General features: G+C 38.4%; 1 protein-coding gene across 1 annotated transcript in view; it reads left to right on the plus strand.

Moving 5' to 3' along the window:
* Nucleotides 1-19,386, plus strand: part of nkain2 (sodium/potassium transporting ATPase interacting 2) — a 99,787-nt gene that overhangs the window by 55,707 nt on the left and 24,694 nt on the right. Inside the window, exon 4 of the mRNA XM_032585503.1 lies at nucleotides 10,193-10,393. Within this exon, the coding sequence (XP_032441394.1) occupies nucleotides 10,193-10,393 (201 nt within the window). The remainder of the gene's footprint in view (nucleotides 1-10,192; nucleotides 10,394-19,386) is intronic.

Below are 19,386 nucleotides of genomic sequence, written 5' to 3' on the forward strand. Positions count from 1 at the left end.
TCGTTTCGGCTTGCATCGTTGTAATGAAAGTGATGTCCTCCATTTTTTCTTCGTTCCAAAGATCTGTCATCTGTTTATGAAACGAATTGAGGCTGCTTTGATTTTTGCCATTTCATCAGTGACTCTTGGATTAGTGATGTTGCTTTGATGCTATTTTCAGAGCAAACGCCCTGCTTTCTTTTTTTTTTTTTTTCTCTTTTCCATGAATAGACCTGATACCCAGACTCGGTTTCCGAGCTCCAGCAGCATACTTTTATCAGAGCAATAATCAGCCTGTTTGCAAGCAGAGAGAACGCCTGAAGCCCCAGATTCAAATCCCTAAAAACATTTATCCGTGTTGCATTACAGAAAATATTGCAGGTAACCATAGGAAGCGGTTTCATTCTAATTCATGATGACACTTGTGCCTGCTGTGTGTTTCTCTTTTTTTTTTTTTTCTCCCCTGACAGACTGATGTCTCATCAGTGAACCTCAAACATCCTCTCTGTTTTGTTGCATAACAACAAAGCCAAAAGTATTCATGAAACCTGTCAGACACTTCTGACATCTTCTCCGGAAATGGAAGCAAAGGTGGAGGAACAGAAAGATGATCATTGTGACGGGAAAAAAAAAAATAAAAATAGCGAAGTGAGTTTCAGGAGAGCGGATTGTTTCTCTTCTGGATGAGTCATCGACATTTTCTTCGAGGGAAGTATTTCATAATTTCATAATTATTCAGGATTGAGGATTGACTCTTGACATTAATAAAGTTCAAAGTCCAGTTCAACTTAGAGTTTGGCTGCAATGCAGTCAACACAATGTTTGTTGGTATTAACTTTGATCGTCTGAAGAAATCACTGTAAAAACAAACAGAATGTAACAGGATATTAATATTGAAATGGTTTTAAAAGGAGGAGCAAACTAGGTAATTCAGTAGAAAGCAGATATTCACATGCACTTAAAATTTTCTTGCACTTTGTCTTGTAACCTTACTTTAATGGCATGTTGTCTTGTCTTTCCCATTTTGAGGAGCGACTAAGAGACATTATCCTCTGGTGTGACCTCATAGTTATGCTCAAAGAAAATAAAATTAATGGAGTTTTAACAACATTTAACACCACTTAGTATTTAAAACACTCAGTGTTTTAAATAGTAAGACATTTAACATTATCTTTACAAGAATTAGTACAACTATTTGAGATTTTGTGATTTTTAAAGAAAAAAATGTTAAAGTGGGATTTTTTTTAAAAAAAGTGCTTAAATTAAAGGTCAGATTTTTCTAAATTTTTCACTTTAAATTTGCAGATTGTTGTGAATTTAAATTCATGTGATTACAGTTGAGCTTTCATGTCTTCCTTTTTTCAGTCGGAGGCATCCCTCATTATTAAAACCCAAAATGAAGGTCATATATTCTTTTTTGAAATCTATGAAGTGCCAAACCAAGAGCGAAAACCCATTTCATACCCTCCGTAGTCTTTCAACACAGAGCACATTTATTAATATTCTGGTCATTTTGAACCAGAAATAGTCATAATAATCACTATTATGACCAGGAAATAGTGTCACTTTGCGACTCAGTTACATTTTTAGACTCCTAAAAATTTTTATATGCACTAGGAGGGATATTTGAAATTGGTTTTGGTTTACATTTTGACTTAAATTCTTGACAAACAACTTAATGTGATTAGATTTAATGTTAATTCATTTTTTTAACCAGCGGTATTTTGTTGGCACTTCCAATCTAACGTGGACATCCACTTTCCACGGGGCCCCCATGGAGCCCCAGAGGCGAGATAAGGTATCCCCTCCTGTCTTGACAGTAATTTGAGTTAAAGCCCAAGATTTACACCACATATCACTCTGTCACACTCCCATCCTCCCTGTCACTCGCTACCACACTATCTAATATAGCAGCAACGCCACAAAATTAATCTTGAAAAAGATTTCTGTTGTGGCATGCCTGACAGGTTTGGAGAGGAGCCGGTGGATGTAGAGCTACTGTCAGTGGAGCTTGGCAACACACGCACACACACACACACCCCCACGCCTTCACGTATGCAACACATACTGTATACGCGCTCACTGTCAGACAGCTAACTGTCACGAGTCCAGTGTGTCACATTAAAGATGTAGCCACCCTCTGGGCGTCAGATGGCACCCGGGTGCAGACGCATGGACACATACTGTACATGCATACACAAGCTCAGCTGTCAGTCATCCACCATCGAGGTGGGAGGTTTGTCCCACATGATTTTTAAAAATTGTTTTAGCACAAAAAAGTGTGAATATGTGAAGTGTGTGCATGCATGTGTTTTTTTATTTTTTTATTTTTCTTTGAAGCTGTTATTTATTGCATAAATCACATGAAAAGTGAGCGTACTCGCGTCGACATGTCGAAGTCTCAAAATGACGTCGGACTTCCACATCCGCTTGGATAATAACAGTCGGACAAAGAGGAGAACAGTGACAAGAAGGCAAAGATATGAAAAGTGAATTACAAAAAAAAAAAAAAAAAAAAACAATGAAGAAAAGGTGTCTATAACAAGAGTGGCATCACTCTTGTTATAGACCTTTCTGGCAGCCAGAGCGTCAGAAAGGTTTAGACAGGCGAAGGTGTGATATGAGTTATTGAAGATGATTTGTTTTGGAAGAGAAGCTGCATAAAAATGAGGAAGAGTTGTGAATTTGGGACAACAATGAGTTGAAACTAAAAGTTTGCTCAAGAAAAAAAAAAAGTCAAGACATCTGTCATGTCAAAGGCAAGACGAACCAAAAGTACCTTTCATATCGGTTTCATATCAACTTCAATGCCTGTTGTCAGCTTCTTACTGCTGAAGATAAATGACGCCATATGATCAAGCTGCAAACCGTAGTCTTTCTATCCTGGGAGAAAGTAAAAAAACAGATAGCTGGGACCAGTCTGAATGCTAATAGCTACTTACTTTACCTCAACTTCCCCCGCACCCCTCAGACCCGCGGTATTCATTCAGCGCTGCCGATTGAGACGATGAATGAGAGGATCCCACACATTTAATCACAGGCGTTCTAGTTAAAACATCCACCCCGATTCACTGAGTTAATCCATCAACCCTGACCGTGTTTGATCAATGGATGCATTTGCTGAAATCATGGCATGAAATTGCCCTTTTGTCCCCCCATCAACACCTCTCTAGCGGGACCTTTTTCTACTAGCTAATTTTTATCATTTGAGCCCTGAGCTCTTGTTACTGGCGATTCCATTTGGTTATTCGTTGTTTGCTCTAATGTGAGAGAACAAGAGGGTTGAACACAGATTGCCTGTGAAAAATATCTTGGTATGCTGAAACTACAGAAGCTAATTTCACTAGGACTAAAACACACAGCCCAGCTCCTGAACAGTGGACCCTCGCTAACAGCCCCTCTGCAAAACACTTTGAACTTTACACAGTATAATCAGGCAAAATCCTTTCTCCTGGCAACTGCCAAACCCAGACTCTTCTGCTGGATTGCCAGACAGAGAGGAGAGATATGACTTGTCTCTTCAGAGGAAAATGTCTTCACTGATGCTCTTTTTACACTATTATGAGACAATATGAAGGCCACATGAAGTATGGAGAGGTACTGACACTGCAGGGAGTGGGAGACCTTCGCACCTCAGCATTCACCGAAACCACGCAGTCGTTTTAGGATTCCTACCACTTCGTGGCTGAGTTTCTGTCATTCCCAATCCGAAGAGCATGATGGCCTGAAATACCGTCTTGCAAGGCACGCCTGTAAAAATGGGTTATGGTATTTCAAAAGGTTATACACAATGTGTCCACATAGCTGGAAATGACAGTAATTAACTAGAAATGGTAGTTAATTTTACTCAAGAACAATTGGTGTTTTTTATTGTCGTTTATTTAATGTTTTGATTTATTTTCAGCCTTTACTATGTGCCTTATATAAATGTTTTATTTCATGAGATGAAACTCACGCCTTTTCAAGTAAAGTGGATAAAGTTATGTTTTTGTAAGATATCGAGGAAGTGAGCTGAGTTAGTTAAGCACAGCAGCATATTTTCAGAATCAGTGATTGTGGAGAGAGATAACAAAGATATCTTGTCTAGTGCTGTAAATCTTAAGTTCTGACCAACATTTGAATCGTTTGATAAAAGGCTTTCTTTGTTCTTTGTAAAGAACTCCAAGAAATAAAACCTTCTTCACACATCGGTTGCACCTTCTTGGAGTAAATCAGATACTCCGCTGGCAGCCTTGTGATTTGTAATTCACGCATGGCAAAAAAAAACAACAAAAAAAACGTGGATCAGAGAAATGTCGACTCGTTCTCAGACACAACAGCAGACATTAGATTTTTTTAAGGATTCAGATTTATTGTATAACCCACTTAGTAGCACTAGAAAATCGTATTTTAATGGGTTAAATGTGATTGGAGGGATTACAAGCAACCTCTTTCCACAATCTCTGGCCTTCATAAAAATTGGATGCCTCCGGAGTGCTTTAATTGTTCCACCATTTAAAAGATTGACGACATTAGAACGACTGCGTCGGAGCATTTTATTAGAAATGGTAATGGGTTTGGTATGGGTAAGGTCAGGGTTAAGACCTCATCGTTATGTACCCTCCAGCAAATTTGCAGAGACAGACCCCGCAAACAATTCCCCAACACCTTCACCCCCAACCAACCTGATACGAGAGAAGTGCTTCGAGCATTACGGGTTAAGACCTCATCTGACACCCATGGGAAATTATGGAAAACCAATGTAGTGAGATGCACCGTGACTGATTGTGCTGGTGTGAAATAACACAGACACAAACACATGGAAAGAGACAGCGGAGAGAAAGAATCTGAAGGAAAAACAGACAATGCAGTAGATAAAGATACAGATTTAAAAAAAAAAACGGGCTCAGGAGAAAGTAAGTGAAATGTTAGAATCAATGAGGTTTTTATCAATTCCAATGGACTTTATTTATTTTTTAATACCTACCACAGAGTGCAAAACCTGAAGTTACTCTATCAACAGATAAGCTAACCTGGGTAATGGGCATGTCAGTGTAAGTGGATGGACATGTCTCGCTCTGGTCGCAGTTGGTCCATACTCTTTGGATTTTTAGATGATGGATGAACAGCGTTTTGTGAGATATACATAGGATGTTATAAAATTTTATCTCATCTTTGTGCTTTAAAAATCTCCACAACTTCATCACCAATCTGTCTGCAAAGTTCCTTGTTCTTTGTGATGCTGTTTGTTTATTAATATTCTCTAATAAACCTTTGAGGTCTTCACAGAATAACTGGATTTATGCTGAGAATAAATGACAGGACTTCTGGCAAATGATTATGGTACATTATATTTAGGGGTGTTGGAATAAAGCTCACATAATGTATATGCACTAAACTGAGAAATTTGAGAAAAAAGGTCTCTAATTTACGGTAAAATTCCAGAAGCCATATAAATACGGTAAAATCTGTATATGTTTAATGTATAAATATGATAAAATTCTGGCTGCCTGATAAAACAGCTGCCTGTGTTTTACCATAAATTAGAGACATTTTTTACAGTGTACACTACAGTACTACACTGCTCAAATTATGTATAGTTTTTCATCCACTTCACCACTGTGCACTTCTTAGTGTTGTTTATCTTATCAAACCCAAATAAAACACACTGAACGTTGCAAAACGCAAAAAACAGTTAATGTCCAAATCCAGAAGTTGTTGATCATAACAAATGAAATAAGTAGAACTAAAACTCCTTTACTGAAGCACAAATAAGCAACAAGTTGCTAGAAGAAAAGCCGGTCACAAATTTGTCTTATTTTGAAACACATCCTGTGAGTAGGAAAAGGAAATAGGAGCATGTTGTTAAAGATCATAAAACCATATCTGGATGTGTTCCAGTGTTACACGTGTTTAGCACAGTTTTTCCAGCTGGAATGCACACGGAGAAAATTAGATTTTCCTCTATTTTCAATTTGTTTATACAGTAATTGTTTGACCCCACTCTCCGGGGTTTCAGGCATGATTAAAATGCTGCCACTTCTCCCCTCGTTGACTATCAGACAATCAGATGATAGACCATTCTGAAAGGTCTTTTTTTTCACCTCTTCTCTTCTACCTCCTGGGAGTGAAAGACAAAGGAAAATACGGAGGTGGGAAATTGAGGGGAAATTGAGAGAGAGCGGCAGACGGGGAGGGAGAAGGCCGGGAGGCATGAAGAGAGGGAGAGGTGAGGAGGAAGGCAGAGCGAAAACAGATGTGGCTCATTGAAGCGGTTCTAGCCCACAGTCAGAGACAAAGACCTGAGAGCATGAGTGCATGATCCTCCACTGGCACACGGGAAATTATAGATAGTGTGTGTTACGGAGAGTGTGAGGGGAGAGAAGAAGGATAGATTATTTTACAGTATTTAGAGATGGTGTTTGCTAATATTTTTTTTTTCCTATGGCTGAATCCCAAACATTTTATAAATCACCAAGCAAATTAATCTCAAGATGTTTTCAGAGCTATGACTTCATCCGCCTTGTATTACAAATTCAAACAAATAGGATCAATATATCTCTGCCAGGGCTCAGCTGCTTTTTAATTTGTTTATTTCCCACTGTTGGTAAAGGAGTTATATGGCTGCTATCTGCTGCATCTCTCAATATCTGCAGGGTTTCATATTTGTGAGGTATAAGATTAATTTGTAATATATTGTAAGTATCAAATTTCCACCTGTTCTGCTTTGATCCTAGCATCGGTGGTGCACAGACACACTAAAAATGACTGAGTTGGAGGCAACATTTTATAGTTGCATTGGGGGAGTTAAATATGAGGAAAGTACCTCCTCTTCCAGTTCTGTATAACAGCACAAACACACGACATATGCAAAACCGCTATTATTAATTTGCCAGAAAACAAAGTCGTAATGAAGAACAATGTCTCGAAGCCAAGTAAACCTTTGCTGCTTCCGTAGGGTTTGAGAGCAAAAGTAGCAACCAACTGTGACCAAATGCAATGACAAGAAGGAAAGACATGAGCAATGACCACAGCTTGATGTGGAAAGCATTTAAGACAGATGTTCAGACCTACAACACACATAATGCAATGTATTTCTGCAGATGGCAGTAGGACCACACGGAGGAGACAGAGGAACACAGATATGTTTATTATACTCTTAGGATATGGTAACAGTTTTGACATTCATGTTAAAGCATACTGGCAGATATTTTACTTTTGTCTTTATCTAATAAATAATGACGTTTTGTTTACATACTTTGATATTAACATTATAAAAACAAGACCAGATCATTTTTATTATGTTTATGTACGCAAAACCTAGACTTGAAGGAGGACACCTGTTCCCCTTGAGTGTCCCTTTGGAAACACAAATATTTTTTACTTTTGGACTAGTTCCTAACAGCCTCAGCAATGCAAACATACGTATAACCAAATAAGCTAGCTCATATTTGAGATGCTAGAAGCTGCTTTTTGTTATTGAGCAGTAAAGTAAGGAGAGCTAACCTTGATAGCATAATGATTTACTGTGCAACCACAATGTTGTTTAGTGAAAATTTTTCACCAAGTTATTACAAATTCTTTTTTTAAAAACTGGCCTTTTAAAAAACTAGAGGTTTATGCTGGCAAGCAGCTACCTCACTGGGTTGGGTGAAGTGAGTGAGGTATTTCAACTGCTTTTAGCCAATTTCCCTTTCTATTTTTCAAAATCCTATTTTGTTAAGCAATTTTTATTAATCAGAAAATTGTATATTTTTTAGCAGGCTGAAATGTTCCTAAAATCATTGTTCTTATGAAGCTTTTTTTTTTTTTGTCCCAGTGGGCCACAGGTGGTTTTGGACAAATAAATGCTGAACAGTTTGACCATGTTGTGGCACTTTTCTTCTTCTATTCACATTTTCATTACACTCACAAATAAAGACTGTACAGCAGAATTAGCAGCACTGAATCCCGCCTGATCTTAATGACATTTTGCCAAATTCAGCCTTTAACTGTGGAGTACATTTGTGTGTGTGTGTGTGTGTGTGTGCGGTTCTTAAATAGCCTCATTAGGTAAGCACTGATGGATAATACCTTAGTGAAATAATTACTACCCTTTCCTGGCCCCTTTTAACGGAGAGTAAAAGAGATTGAGCACAGAGAAAGAAGGAAGGAAGGGACATGAGGGAGGGAAAGGAATATAAAGAGAAAGTGGGGAAAGCTATGAAGAAGCCAGTGACAGACAGAGGAAGAGTGATGGCAAAGAATGAGCAGGGGAGAAATTTGCAGAGACTTTATTCATTAAAAAGAGGAGCACAACAAGGGGAGATGGTATTAATCAGAGCTCTGTGCTAATGAGGCATTTACTCATTATACAGAAATAGAGAGAGGCTTAGGAAGAAAAAGACAAGAGAGGGAAGGATAGACTGCAACGCAAATTAATAGAAAGCGAACAGGGGTGAAAACAGGGAGGCTGTTGCAGAAAGGTGAAAGAGTCAAGTGTGTTTGAGGTGAAGCCCGAAACGAATCTGAAGAGTGAAGCAATGCTCTCTGAAAGCAATCGGGAGCCGCCACTGCTTAAATTCACTTTCAAAGGTTTAAAGCTCGAATGAGTAATTTAAATAGAGTGACAGTATACGAGCGTGACAGTAAAAATTACAACTTCCCCGCGTTTATGGGAGAGTGGCTGCAGGCTATAGTTTTATCACAAATGGCACAATTTCTAGGAACAAAAAAGCTATTTCATTTTGATGGCAAAACACAAGAAATTATGGCTTTCATAATGGTTTTTATATCATATTGTCATTTTTTTCTCTTTCAGCATAACTTTAAAGAACAGAGAGGCCTTTTATTCAGTTAATAGCTGATTGAACATGTTAGATGTCTGTTTCTACCATTGGCAGGCAATAATCTGCAATAATCCTTTTTTGGTAACTTAGTTGTTATTTTGCTTTATTTGGCACTCTTAGCTAATTGATTGGGTTTCTTTAAGACGATTCCAACTAAAAAGATCGAATGGGAACCTGATCATACAATTTGATTTGTAACTTCAGAAGAACTTCCTGTGGTGTAATAAAATATTACAAAACATGATAATAAGGAAATTCACATGAGCAAAATCACATATTATGTCCATCTGTAACCTTCAGAGCTACATAAAATATGGTAGCTTGACTAAAATTGTATATATTTTATGTAAAACATTTTGTTATTCTTTCATAAAAGAAGACAAACTCTCCATGATTAGAAATTTTATCTTATATGAAGCAGAAAAAAGGTGACTTATTTCTTTTTCTGAACTATTGGCATTGATCAAAGCCATGCTGTGATTGTGAGATCTGCTGGATAACCACAGGTTTGTGTGCAAGACGGTTCTTTTTCTCTGCAGTGACTAAAACCACTAACTCTGATCCCAGTAACGACATGTAAACAGTGAAACTAAACGATTGCACTTGATCAAGTTAAAAATGTTTGTGCATGTGCACCAAGTGGCCAGGTGTGTGAACTGTAATAGCCCAAAATGACAGATTGAGATTGCTCCATCGTTGTTTTAAAATATGATCAAAGATGGATAATATGTGTGACCCTTGCTGTCAGGGCAGCAACAGGTTGGGCAGGGGCAGCACTGGTCTGGTCCTTACTACATCCTTTGTTTACCTTGATACCAAAAATCTATTTTGATACCAAATTATGTTTTTAATTGTGAGAGAATTCAGTATTGGTCTAAATGGTTGATTTGCTTTGGCATTTTTTTTGTCGCCGTGCAAAAGCTGCTACACCACCCATAATGTACCACTTCATCCCCATGGTTTTCAGTTTTCTGCATAACTTTTCCTGTGCCTCAAACCAAAAGCAGTTGCCTTTCAGTTGCTGACCCTTACGTGACACCAGAAACAGAAAACCTCTCTACTCTCTCTGACTGAAAGCCTGGAAAACAGCCTTTAATAATCTGCAAACCAAACTCTACTCTGTTTTTCTTCTTTTTTTTTCTCTAACCTCCTCCCATCATTTTTCCCTTTTCCCCGACCTAATGTACGTGGCGGTGCATGATTCAAATCTAATCTCAGTTATCCTTCATCATTAGAATTATAAATTCCACATCTATTTTTAGTTCTAACCCCCACAATCCAGTTTGATTAAGCCACGGTTAAAGCTTGCTCTGACTTTCAGTCTGCTCTGTCCTCTCTCTCAGGATGTAATTCAACTCACCTTCTTTCTGTCTGTCTCTGACCGTCTGCCTGTCTGTCTGCCCTAGGAGTCTGACCTTGTCCTGACGTTCAACCTGTCCATGCATCGTTCCTGGTGGATGGAGAACGGCCCCGGGTGCAGGGTGACACCTATCACCCCTCCTCCCTCCTGGGCACCAGAGGACCATCGATATATATCTATATCTGACTGTCTTATGAACTTTGAGTTCATAGAAGTGGCTCATTCCTCACTGCAGATACTCCTGGCTGTGAGTATTCGTCTTAAATGAGTGTTCTCTTGAGTCTTTTTTATTTTTTTTGGCAAAAGTCTTAAAACCTACAGAAATAGGAAGTGTTTGCAGCATGTGCTTCTGTAATTACAGTTTGCAGCAGCTCTAAAAGATTCTGCATCTTTTTGCTTGTAACACCAACTTTGCTTTCTGAATTTTACAAACAAAAAGTGGTAATTAGGTTATTGGAATATGAAATATCTTCGCCAAAGTCTGGGAGAGCTATTTTAACACCAATAAATGAAGAGCAGCTGCATAAAACAGCCTTGACTTGCCTTTTTAAATCTCATGACCATCCAGGGAAGGAATAATTGTTGTGAAGAGAAGTTTTTGTTGAAATCCAAAACGATTTTATTGAACATCCTGATACATTGAATTTCTCATTTTCTAAAGCATTACTGATTACTTTGATCATCTTTGAGATGCTGATAGAAATCGAGAGTGAAACCGGTTGACGCATGATTTACTCCTGCACTAATCACCATAATCATCTTCCAATTCTGGACATGTTTTTAGTGTATTCCTACTTTTGCATTTTTGAACTTCGAACTGTTTTACGAATGAGTGGTTTGCAGATTGGAGCGGTGAAATACACGCTAAATTATTTTGTGAACAGTTGCCTTTAGGTGAATATCGAGTTGATGTGTTTGTGTTACACTGTACAGTATTTCAAAATTCCTTAAATTACACAGCAGCAAATCACGCCTCTTTTCTGTTAATGGAAAGTGCCACTTTATCTGTGTTCTCCATGTTTAACTCTGTGCAATTTTTACATATTTGGTTCAAAATCAGTCATTCCCTGTTTTCTTCCGCTTTTCTTACCTATTCCCTAACGAAAAGAGAAACCAGGAGTAGAAATGAGGCAGACCTGACACTTTTTATCTTTGTTTCCTACGTCGCCCAGCTCTTTTTTTTTTCTTTTTTTTTGCTGAATCCTCACATGCAATAAACAAGCGGGTGTTTTTATTCAGTCTGTATGCATCACGACTCTTACAGAATGAGTGAAAGTCTTTTCTCTCTTTTCTTTTTTTTCCTTTTTCTTTCTGGATCTTTGTCCCTTATGCACCGCTGTTCCCTCTCATCATGTGCTTACTGTGACTCTCCGTAAATCGATAGTGGTACTTATATCGTGGCTGAGTGCCAGGCTACCAAACAGCTTTACTACTGTCTCACAGTAATTGGTGTGTTGAAACACTGTCATGCTCCCTGAGCACAAACTCAGCAGTCTGACGGGTTCACTGGCTGACTGGCTGCCTGGTTTAAGGCCCATCACTAAGTGAGCGGTTAGTGTTTTATTGGGCTGCACAATGAACTGTAGGACTAGTTGTCTCCATGCCTACTAGTTAGGTGCCTGATTTCCAGATAACTGACAGGGAGAAAAATTAATAAGGGGGTGGGTGTCAGTTGGAATATTTTAGACTTCAAGAAAACTGAGTTCATGTGGATAGAATTACTAAGAAAAGAAATCTAATGAAGATATTTGTGGATAGTCTGTCTGGGGGTGGGAGGATACCCACTGAGGCTCAGCAGCTGTCAAGATCTTTTCCAGAGCATGCTTTTGTTTGGGTCGGTGGTCTTTTGGGCAAGATGTGATGGACTAGTTTGCCTGTCTGACTGGCTCACTGGCGGTCTGATTGTCCATGTAGCTCAACCAGTTATGATGTACTCTGCCACTACTTCAGCTCCGTAAGGTGTTCTGTGTTTCTACAAGTGACACAGACATTTTTCTCAAGAACTGACAACAGCCTCCATATTTGGCTTGTCTCACAGATTTTAGTAAGCACATGTACTTACATGTAGCAATACTGTACAGATGCGTCTAATGGGATGTTAATAATTTCCCAATAAAACCTGCTGTTCATGGAGTGCTAATAGAAAGTTTTGTGGAGGGAAAAACTGTGGTAGAAAATATTTCACAAGCAACAAGATCAAGGCTGTGGCGTCCAGGGCGTTATAAAGTTGTCCTTGTTTTAAAAGGCTTCTGAACTAGAGATAGCATCAATCAGAGTCATGTCAGCTACAGGTGTGTGTTTTATTCCAAGTCCAAAGTCTGAGCAGCGGTCTTCAAGGAAATTGTAGGTCACTTCATGCTGTCCTCTGCTGACAATGAAGAGACCTGACTCCAGCTCACTCTGCCAAAAAACTAACACTACCTCACTAATATCCCTATGAAGTTTGTTGTGTCTATGTCTGAGATAGTCCAGATTTGAGCTGTTTCTCCATACCTGGTGAATTAAAAAATAGCTATATCTTACTGTAAAAGAGTGGGCAGAATATTTTTCTTCTATGTTCTGATGTTCACTTGTGCTGAAGCAGAACACAACTCCTTCTGGGCCATTGCTGTAACACACCGGGGACATCTTTAATCACCCCTTTTTTTTCAAGCTCTGTTTTACCTGCTAATGGAAAAGGCAAGTAATAATTAAATTAGAAAAAAAAAGACAAATACCTAAGTAGAGGCTTTCTACAGGCGCGGTGGTGTTGTAATTGCAGTGATTAACCAAAGTGGAGGAACTAATCAGTGAACTCACCTACTGTTGTTTGTTTTGTTGAAGAAAACCTGCAGACAGTCAGGCCTTCGGTGCACACGACTAAATAACCTTGGCTAGAAATGATTCCAAGTGCTCACACTTGAGATGATCATCGGCTGGTTTGAGTGATTAATTTGTCAGAAAATAAGGTGCAAGTCACAGTCGTTCAGGTGAAACTTTATACACTGAAAAATATGTTTAATTTATACGACACATTTAAATACAGCTTAACCTGCCCAAAGTAGCAACACACATCATAATTGTACAAATACTTCAAATGTTAACAACAAATAGTCAAATAAATTTTGATAATCACTGAGAAACCAGTCATGTCCCCAAATTGGGCGAATTGTATCTTCGCCCAATACAAATGAAGCTGGACTATGTCATCTAGCCTCAGCAAGCACTTGGACTAGTGATTGGAATATGCTAACTTTGGAAAAGTAAAGCAAACTTCATAAAATACCTATTTCCATTTTAAATTTTACTTTTAGAGAACAAAAAGTCACATAACTTATTAATTTGACAGTCTCCTTTTCCTCACTATTAACATAGTGGTGCAACAAGCAGCGCGCAGAGTAAGACGCTCATCCAACAGCACATTTAGAGCACACAGCACAAGTATTGCAATGACCAGCTTCTCTTTAACTAAACAGCTCTGCAATGCGTTAGCTTCATCTGATTTATAAATGAATCTAGCAGCACAAAACCACGGGAGACGTGGAGCGGAACCCACTGTAACTGATGTGGATCGAGTTGCTGCTCATTTTGTACTTTGAATATTTTTAGTCATCTCTTACCTGTACCTACTGTACCTCAATATGTTTTGTACCAACTGCATTAGTTAGAACCAGGCTTTGTGACATTTTGTATCCACTTTGAAAACCAATGTTTCTACACAATCTACTGGAGTTTACTTATGTGGTAATGTAAGACCATCTACCAGTAGGAGTTTGCTCAGTTATTTTGGTTATAATTTGTTATACCGCCTAAAAATATGCTCTCTTTCTAAAATTAATTATCTTCATAATTTATGAAAACACCTAACCAACAGGAGATATAAAGATATGCTCTACAGTACAGTACATGGCCATGAAATATTAGCCCAAACTTCTACAAAATTTAATTAGCTTGCTCTAAAAGGGAAAAGTGTTGGTAAGATACGGGGTTACAAATTGCAGAAAGGTTGGGTTTACCTGACCTAACCTCATAAATATCACAGTAAAGTGGGCACACAGACCGCTATCAATGCTTCATCATCACACAATCAAACCACAAACCTGACTTGCCCTTTGAAACCTTGATCGTTACGGCGCCGTCACTAGCTCCTCAGCCAGAACTCACAGGAGATTTTCTCAGTCCTGGCTGAAAGTGTTTTATGAAATAAGCTCAAGCCATTCACCTCCTTCTTTGCTTATTATCACATTTAGCTAGCTCTTGTGCCAGTGAACTGGAAAGGAATGGGCCACCTCTGATTATATGCGTTTTCCATGACATTTTTACTAGAGTAGCTCCGATACATCGTTCCATCTGCACATGCCTTTCTTTATACATCTTTGCTTAATATATTGAGCATTGAAGGTTTATACAAGCATTTTTTTAACTCTCGCTGTTTGCAAACCCACAGAGAAACATTACAATGCGAAAATGTAATCTCTTTTTTATGATTTCTCGTAATATTTTATGCCAATTCACAGAAAGTAGCTAATGATTTTCTTAGAATACAGAGGGGGGGAAATGCTATTTTGTATTGGCAATAATGATGAAATGTCTTGTTTGCTCATTCTCCGAAAAGAGCAAGCATTAGTATGTGTAAGTGTTTCATTTTCATTTTAACAAACCGAACTGAATGTCACCAAAGCCAGAAAATAATGCAGCGTTAATGCCAAGCTGTATTCAGTCCAGACTGCTTATCATTCAATTATCGGGGAAGAGAAAGGAAAGAGAAACCACAATGCTAAAGAATTGAATGCCAGTCAAGCAAAGCAAATGTCGTGCTCTGCAGGTTTAATTCTGTTTTTGCTGAATAAGTTAAACTCTTCATTCCTTTTGTTTGTTTCTAGGATGTACCAAAATTCCTGAATCATTTAAACAAAGATCAGAAAGAGGAGCAAAGCTGTTCCATGCAAGTTTAAAGTCACCAGATGAAAACCCAACACCCTCCGAGGACGCCGGCTTTCCTTCCGTTTACTTGGCGCCGCTGCAAACTGTGCATAGTTTTTGCACAAGCATCAAAGTGTACAAACACGTTTAGATGAAAGCGATTAGATGTAATCACTGATTGAGGCATTACGGGGATGTGTCGGTGCAGCTCACAGAGGCAAAATATTTTCATCTCGAGTAATTTATCAGGGAGCAAAGAGGTGGGGGGCATCTGGAGGGGGGGAACCCAGGCGAAATGTTAGTTTGTGTTAGTTGGAGTTATCAACACATAAGCAGATTTAATTCAGTGGATGTGACACCTCCATCACAGCACAGTTTATCTTCTGGAGGAGAGCACAGCTGTAATGGACTCTATCGCTGCAGATGAATGCATTTTCCATCACAGATTAATGTTTCCACCACAAAGCAAGATTACAACAATCACCTACAACATTAAAAACCTTGACAGGTGAGGCAAATTCTATTGATTATCTCATTATAGCCCTGTGTGTCAAGAAAGGGGATATATTAGGCGGCTCTTGAATCTAAAGCTGAGGCGGTTGGATTACGACACTGATGTTTTGTGTTTTGTATGCACTGATTACTAAATGGTGGTTTAAGCAAAGGCGGACAACGAATTAGTGGCGGTCCATGGATAACCGAGCTTCGCTGATGAGTTTAGTGATTAAAGGCCGGATGCTCTGGTCAATTCCCACAGAAGACTCACTGATCTGTTGCAGAAACAACTAAATGACAAAAAAAAAAAAATCAAACATATATAATTGTAAACCACAAATACCTTAACTTACAGGATTTAGGCCTTTCAAAGTCTATCAAAGAACCAAAGTCATTTATTTAATGACGCTAGCAGGTTTTTAGATCAAGATTAATTAAATCTGACCAACAAGATGTAAAAGTTTAATTAGGATTATGTAATAGAGCCAAAATAAAACAACCTTTGGAATCATGCCTACCTAAAACAAAAAAGCATTATAAAATATGAATACTGATATAGCATATATAACAGTGGCGAGAGACGGCATAAAGCACTAGAGGCGTCAACAGTCAGATCATCTGGGGAATCTTAGATGTTGTTTGTGAGCATAAAGTTCTGTAGGTCAGAAAATGTGTTGTTTTATCATGCTTTTTACATCTAATGTGTCTTTCTCATCATAACACATCTGCTGTGGTACTTGGCCTCAATATGAAAATAAAAGCAGCATAGTCACTCACAATAATTAGCAGAAGGAGGAACTAACATTTTCTCAAATGAATGGTGAGTTATGTATAATTACTTTGATCTCACATCCTACCACAGCATGTGTTTGATGTGACTTTTAGGACCAAACTACATATTGATTTTAATCAACCAAGTGCAGACTTACGTACTTTCTGATTTGACACCCAGTGTCCTTAGAAATGCATTTTCAAAATTATGGTATTTTAACTCAGTAATACTCTCACCATCAAAACATGGATTGTTTATGAGTGAAATAAAACAAAAGTAAAAAATATGTTTGTTGTGGCACAGCTGAGAGAGAGTAACTATGCTGGTCAAAACTGGAGAGGAAAGCTTGATATTGCCAGCTCCTGGGTTTCACAAGAGAAATTATTTAACGATCACCAGACCAGTGTTAATGTCGTAATTCTTTATTAAGTAAAACTTTGAGGAAAATTGTCACCTTCATTGCAGCTCTCTTACCATTTGTTGTATTAAAACGTGTGAAGTTGGAAAACCCATTCACACATACAGACATTCATAAATGCCAGTGAAGTGAACAGGCCTGTCATTCCTTTTCTGTATTTCCTTTGTAGAGCTGTTTGACAGCGTAAGGAGAGATAGTGGGACATTTGACTAATGGCGTGAAACGTTGTCACTAATACATCCCGCAAACAAACATATTTGCTACAATTTAAGTTTCAGCAGAAACATGTTGAATAATGTGGGACAGATAACAGGAAGTTAAACTGTATCTCTTTGTCATGTTGGGAATTGGTAGTTATGACCAGCGTGCTAATTGATTTTTTTTTTTTTTCTTTTGTCGTTCTCATTATGGTGTGAAAAAAATGCTGTACAGTCAGCTTTCTGTCCTGCAGCTGTTTTGGCGAAATGCTGCTTCACCTTCCTCATCTCTGCTGGAGGACAAACCGTGCCACTGGGTGAGTGGCCTGCAGATGCCCTCCTCTGGCATCTGTCCCTGCTTTCTAAAGGTCTCATCCCATGATGCTTACTCTGAAAGTTTTTTGGGCTGTGGCTATGCAGAACACACGTAGATTCTCCTTCCCTGCTGAACACCAGCTGTTTGACATTCGTCTAAATACTCCCTTTGCTGCTTTCAAAACTTCCAGGTGCTCTCGGTGTCTTTGCCAAGTGAGCATTTGGGACTTGATTATTGTCGGAAAGAATGATGATTCAGTCATCTTTTTTCAGTTTAATGGGATCTCTTTGCCAGCATTGCTCACTAAAGATGTAGAGTAGCCCTTGTCCTTAATGGGATTTCCTCTGCAAGATGACAGAAATCCACAAAAAGCTGACATGTCCAGGCAGAGACTGCACCACATTTTACTTTGGTTTGTATGACAATACTCACCTTGAGGAGTAAATGAACACATGTATTTTCTTGGTATAAGAAGTAAATGTCATAAATGTTGATTCTAATAATTCATTGGAGATAAATAAACTGCTCTATGCCTAATTGAATTGGACATCTAGTCTAAATACAAATAATTTTCTTGTCCTCTTCTTATTCAATGAGGGCTCATCTTCTGATTATTTGCAAAAGCAAATAATTTTCTCAAACGATTGGAGGATACTAGTATTTTGCAAAGGAAGATGAGATACAGTACTTGCCACTAGGAGTGAGCACCGATTGCAATTTTCTGGCCGATAATCAATTACCGATCTTTAAAAAGCCTGACCTACCGTTTCTGATTCTGGCTGACACTCATATTTTTGTCTTAAATGTTGCTAAATATAGCAAGAAAGTCAATGAGTCAGTGGAGTGACTACTGTCCACTGCAAATGTGCAGACATGACCTGGTGGGCCGGTCTGTCAGTCAAAGTTTTCTCACGGGACAACAGAAGAGGACAGTGGTTGATTTTTAGACCTTTGCTGAGGTAGATAATATTGGTAGATAAGATCGGCTTCATATGTAAATATCGGCCAATCTCCATAAATTAATGAAATCAGCGTACCCCTACTTGCCACTTCTATTAGTAATAATGTTGAAAAGACATCCAAACAGCATCTCAGCTCCACTGTAAAGTTGTCTACACTTAACTCTAAAAAGGTTGGTAGATGTGAAAGTGTTTGTTAGAGCATCAAACAGATGGCTACATTTAGCTAAAATTAGCTGTAATAATCATGCGGCACGGACTTCAGAGTCACCTTGGATCTGTTTTGTTGTGAGGGCACAGCCTGCACAATTCTAAAAAGAAAGTACTCCAGCTGTCAGTTCTAAGACGATCTGACCTTTGCAAGATTCTAAAATTATTTGAATCCCACAAGACTACAAACTCACACACCGCGGTTTTCACTATGCTCCAATGCACGCTGCAAAACTCTAGATGCATGCACAATATAGTAAGCTTTAAAATTTAGAATTTTTATTTGATGTTTATGTGACAGATCGAATCCTGCAAAGTTCAAAATTCTGCCTATTTTAGTCTCCTTTTTCCAATTCTCAGCTGGTCGAAATGTGAATGTTTTTCTTCTTTCAGCTGGTCGAAATGTGAATGTTTTTCTTCTTTCAGCTGGCCAAAGGGATTGTCTATTTAATCATTAACATTGCCATTTTTTCTCAAAAAATAGCCAAACAAGTGAAGAACCGTACAAATCAACCTTTGCGATCAGTAACACTTTTAAGAAGTCATTTGTTCTGATCCTGCACCTAAGTGTGTGGTGCTTAATCAGAGGTTTGTCAAAGCATATTAGTGTCCAAAACACTGAGATTTTACTCATGTGCAAAGTTGTGATTCTTTCATCTCATATTTGAAAATTTGTCAATTCGCAATACATAAAAAAGATCTTTACCATGTAGATTTGAACAAAATATGACATTCTGAAGAGATTTCACCATCTCAGAAAGAAAAATGAGGTCACTGGTCGTGTAAAAATGCTTTGTGAAAAGGAGTCAGTGGCAGAAATAATTCCAAGGAGACACAGCTTGCTTTTTTTTAAGTTTAAAAACCACATGAAAGACTTGAAGCGAAGCAAACCTTGAACATTTTAAATTCACAAGCTCACAAGGTGAGTGTTTCAGTTTGATTTTTAGAAATTATAGGTCCATGTCTTGTTA

Source organism: Xiphophorus hellerii, chromosome 15, assembly GCF_003331165.1.
Source record: "Xiphophorus hellerii strain 12219 chromosome 15, Xiphophorus_hellerii-4.1, whole genome shotgun sequence".
Classification (NCBI taxonomy): Eukaryota; Metazoa; Chordata; class Actinopteri; order Cyprinodontiformes; family Poeciliidae; genus Xiphophorus; species Xiphophorus hellerii.